General features: G+C 39.1%; 1 protein-coding gene across 1 annotated transcript; it reads left to right on the top strand.

Moving 5' to 3' along the window:
• Positions 1-2,933: 2,933 nt before the first annotated feature.
• LOC120353926 lies at positions 2,934-3,977 on the top strand. The gene has a single exon (XM_039439471.1). It carries the CDS (start codon positions 2,934-2,936, stop codon positions 3,975-3,977), a length of 1,044 nt encoding a protein of 347 aa, XP_039295405.1.
• Positions 3,978-4,420: the final 443 nt, after the last annotated feature.

The following is a 4,420-nucleotide window of genomic DNA, read 5'->3' as shown; positions in this document are numbered from 1 at the left end:
AGAGTGAGGTCAATGACTCTCTCTACATCTAATTGAATTTATTGAGAAATTCTCTCTCTCTCACATCTATTGCTATAAATCTCTACAATGATCTAAGTTCTTTTACATTTTTTATCTGCAATATCGTACAAGCATTTCCAAAGTTCATCGGAATTTTTAACAACAGATAATGCTGAATCATTTGTACAATCATAATGTAGATGACCGCTGTCTAGAATATTGAGCAGTTCAAAAATCTCAGATAAAATCGAAAAGTGTACATTTTCTGTTTTTGTTAACGGTAAATCAACATCTTGACATCCTGTTGAAAATTTAATATTCTTCGCAATTGAATCAAATTCGTTAAATGAAATTGACATCAAGAGACGAGTTAATTTTTGGAATTTTGAAAAACCATAACACTGCATCTCGCAGATGTTTGACGTGTCTCGAATGAGGGGAATAGAGAAAGATATATCTCTCTTTCTAAATTGATGAGATGCACGTGTTATAGGGGCTCGTGTCTGTATAAAAAAGATCACCCCACACGTGTTGTCTGGTCTAGCTCTAAGCAGCAACTAAACTAAAAATCGTGAATGGGATATTGGAATGAAAAATCATTTGAAGGCAGAAAACGTTTATTTACACATTTCAACACAACTATTCATAATTTCATCTTCAATTCTAATTAGCTTATCTATACACAAATTATGAGGACGATAATAACATAGATAGTCTCTTATATCATTTAAATTAACCGTGCTTAGAAAAATGTCTTTCAATTGTTTCACCAAACTATAATTTTCAGGAGTTGATTTCCTAATTGCACTTTCACACTCATCGTACCAATCAATACAGTTTTTTAACCTCACTTCCAATTCGTTGTCAGCAGCCAACCACTTTCTTGGATCCATGTTGTTGAGCAAATGAAGAAAACTAAGTATAGGCAGGAACTATTATAGAGTAATTAAGTGGTATTTCTTCATTAATTGACGACAGACAACATGTACGTGCTTTATGCAGTCTCAATGCATGCAGGCAATAAACACATTGTAGATCCTTTCCGTTGTAGAAGAATCCATAACGAGCAAAGTTTCTTTTCTGTGAATTCGTGTACATCGGAGCCATTTTCATACTTTGCATTCAATTGTTTTCGCACAAGAAATAATTTGTTTGATACATATTTTTTAACAACAAAGAATTATAATGTTGGGCAGAGAATAAAGCACAGCGAGAATGTGGTCTATTTTTATGAATGTTACACGCAGCATAACACCATGAACTAGTGAAAAAGCTGAAATCAGGTTTTGGAAAATCCTCTGGTATACATTGAACGTTGCTATGCAATCTTCTTAAAAACTTTGCTTTCTCAGTTCCTTTTGTGAAAATTTTCTCATAAGCTGCAAGGTAATCACGTATTAATGACTCACTGTATTCTAAATCTCCATCTTCCCATTTTATTTTATGATAGTGACGTTCTAACCATGTTACATCGTTTTACAATTTTGCACTCAATTCTGTCTTTGCAAATGGTGATTTGAAATGTAACACAATATAATTATCAAACTGATCAATTATGGCAAGTTCTTTCACAATAATTTGATTACAATCTTGTTTAAACCAGTGAAGATCAACCGTAGCAATTTTCGTAGACGTCTGCTTGTCCACTTCTTTATCTTCGGCGGCGGGCTCCTCGAATCCTTCATCTCTCCCCTCCTCTTCTCGTTTCTCCTCCTCCTCCACCTCCAGCGGCTTCTGGATTGGTGCACCGCAGCTTGGTTCATAATAGAAACTATCAAGATCGCACTGAATACCAATAGAGCGAGTTTGTGGCTTGTCCAAAATATCAGAACACAAAGAATAGGACATGTTGCCTGTTCAAAGGTGAAACTGATAATGAACTGAATTGAGCAGAATGCACACCTTATATAGATGGCGCGCTCTATCAATAAAATTACTGAACTTCTTTCACCATGCTCATGAGAGGTGTGTACTCCATCACACAATCTCTAATTAAAACGCAATACGCGGAAGTATTTGCAGGTACTGCACTATTAAATTCCATTTCAATACGAACATCTGTCGATGATTTCAAATGACTTGGTTTGGTGTGAACAATCTACAACAATCAGCGGTGTTGATTCACAAAACGTTTTAAAGTCAATTTCTGTTCCGGGCGCAATTATTGTATTCGTTCTAGCTCAGAAGTTCTTCTCTCCAAGTAACATCTTCAATATCTCTTATAGAAGCTAGAAGCGCCTCCACGTGGTGCGCCTGGATACCCAAATGCAGGATGGAGACCGGCATTTGGGGAACTAAATCGAATACATGACCGCCATAGCGGACAGGCAAGAACATCTGCCATTGGGATGTCTGTTCCTGGGACACATCCTTTTAACCCCTGGGCGGGAGTTTTGGTGAAGGTTTTTGGTTGGCAGTGATCAGCAATATATGAGCATTTAATTTTTGTTTGTTGACTGCTGCGTTTTTTGTGGTGCAATCTAGCTCGCGTCCGTGACATTGTTACACGTGCATCCTTGGTTCATACTAAATGAGCTAGAACTGCTGGCGGCCAGGCTTATCTTAGGATCTCCTGGCCAGTTTGACACATCAAATGGAAAATTTCAATTCAATGGTCCTTCTCAGGACCACACAACTAGAACTATAGGTATATTATTAGAATTTGTCAAATTAATGTAGAAGGAATAAGCTATGCTAAGAGTCAGTACCTATCCAAACTTTTAAGTAAGCACAAAATAGACGTGGCTGTCATTCAGGAGACTCACGCAGATAGTGAGCAGCAGCTTGGGGCAAGGGGAAGGATACCGGGCTATGAGGTTTTAGGGGCAACTTACAACAAGCATCATGGATGTGCAACTTATATACGAAATAATGTAGAAAATGCTTATCTTGTGTCAGCAAAGTCAAGCAATACCATCGAAACAGTGACAGTGATGGTGGAGGATACAAGCATAGTTAATGTATATAAGCCCCCTCCAGCAGCCTGGTCACCTGAGGTGCTGCCAGATGTGCCTCACCCTGCTGTATACATTGGAGACTTTAACAGTCACCACACCATGTGGCGTTATAATCAGAGTGATGAGAATGGTGAAGCTCTTGTGGGCTGGGCTGAGAGGAGCAACATGAGCCTCATATTCAATGCCAAAGATAAAGGAACGTTTAAATCAGCTGCATGGAATAGGGAATACAATCCAGATTTGTGCTTTGTCACCCATAACAAAGACAATCAGCCATTGCAAACATCTCGTAGAGTACTGGGCAATTTTCCACACAGTCAACACCGCCCAGTAGTGGTTGAGCTGGGAATTCGAATTCCAATAATTCGATCCATTCCACGACCTAGATGGAACTTTAAGAGAGCAAACTGGAAAGAATTCACTCACGAGCTTGATGCAGTGGTAAGATGGATACCCCCTGTATGCAAGAATTATGATCGGTTTGTGAAAGCTGTAATTGCAACTGCTAAAAGGAAAGTTCCTAGGGGTTATCGAAAAGAGTACATCCCTGGATGGAGTAGTGAATGTAAACAGCTATATGAGACTTATCTGGAGACTGAGAACCCAAATGTAGCTACAGAGCTCCTCCATACCTTGGACTCTGAAAGGCGGGAAAAATGGATGAAAACTACTGAATCTCTGGATTTTAAGAAATCTAGCAGAAAAGCCTGGAGTCTACTAAGAAAGCTGGGTGGAGGGAGTGCTGTCATTCATAAGACCCCCATGGTCACTCCAAATAAAATTGCAAGCAGAATGGTTACTCTGTCCAGAGCACCTCGGGACCCTCAGCATACAAAAGAAATTAAAAAATCTTTCACTACAATGAGGAAAAATGCTCCTACCAGGTCAGAGTCTGCAAGAGACTTCACGTTGGATGAGCTCACGGAGGCTGTGAAAGAAATTAAAGTGGGCAAGGCTCCTGGGTTTGATGGAATCCATCCAGAATTCCTAATTCATTTTGGAAAGAATGCTCTGCAATGATTGACTAGATTTTTCTCTGATATTTTACAAACAGGTCACTTACCAAAGGCTTTTAAGAGAACAAAAATAATTGCAATCCTCAAGCCAAATAAACCTGAGGATCAGGCTGAAAGCTACCGTCCTATAGCACTGTTGAGCTGTTGCTATAAGCTGCTTGAAAGACTCATTTTGAATAGAATTGGACCAATAGTCTCAGAAGCTATCCCTGTGGAACAAGCAGGCTTTAGAACAAGTAGAAGCTGTGGTGACCAGGTTCTAGGCCTGACCAGTCATATTGAAGCTGGGTTTCAAAAGTGTTTGAAAACTTCTGTGGCATTTGTGGATTTGACTGCTGCATATGACATAGTTTGGAAACAGGGACTCTTATACAAACTGATACAGGTCATCCAATGTCAAACTATTATAAGGCTCATTGGTAATATGCTTTCTGATAGGAAATTTGA

Source organism: Nilaparvata lugens, chromosome 12, assembly GCF_014356525.2.
Source record: "Nilaparvata lugens isolate BPH chromosome 12, ASM1435652v1, whole genome shotgun sequence".
In the NCBI taxonomy this organism is placed as follows: domain Eukaryota; kingdom Metazoa; phylum Arthropoda; class Insecta; order Hemiptera; family Delphacidae; genus Nilaparvata; species Nilaparvata lugens.
Note: the sequence above shows the minus strand (reverse complement) of the source record. Positions and strands in the feature narration are given on the sequence as shown.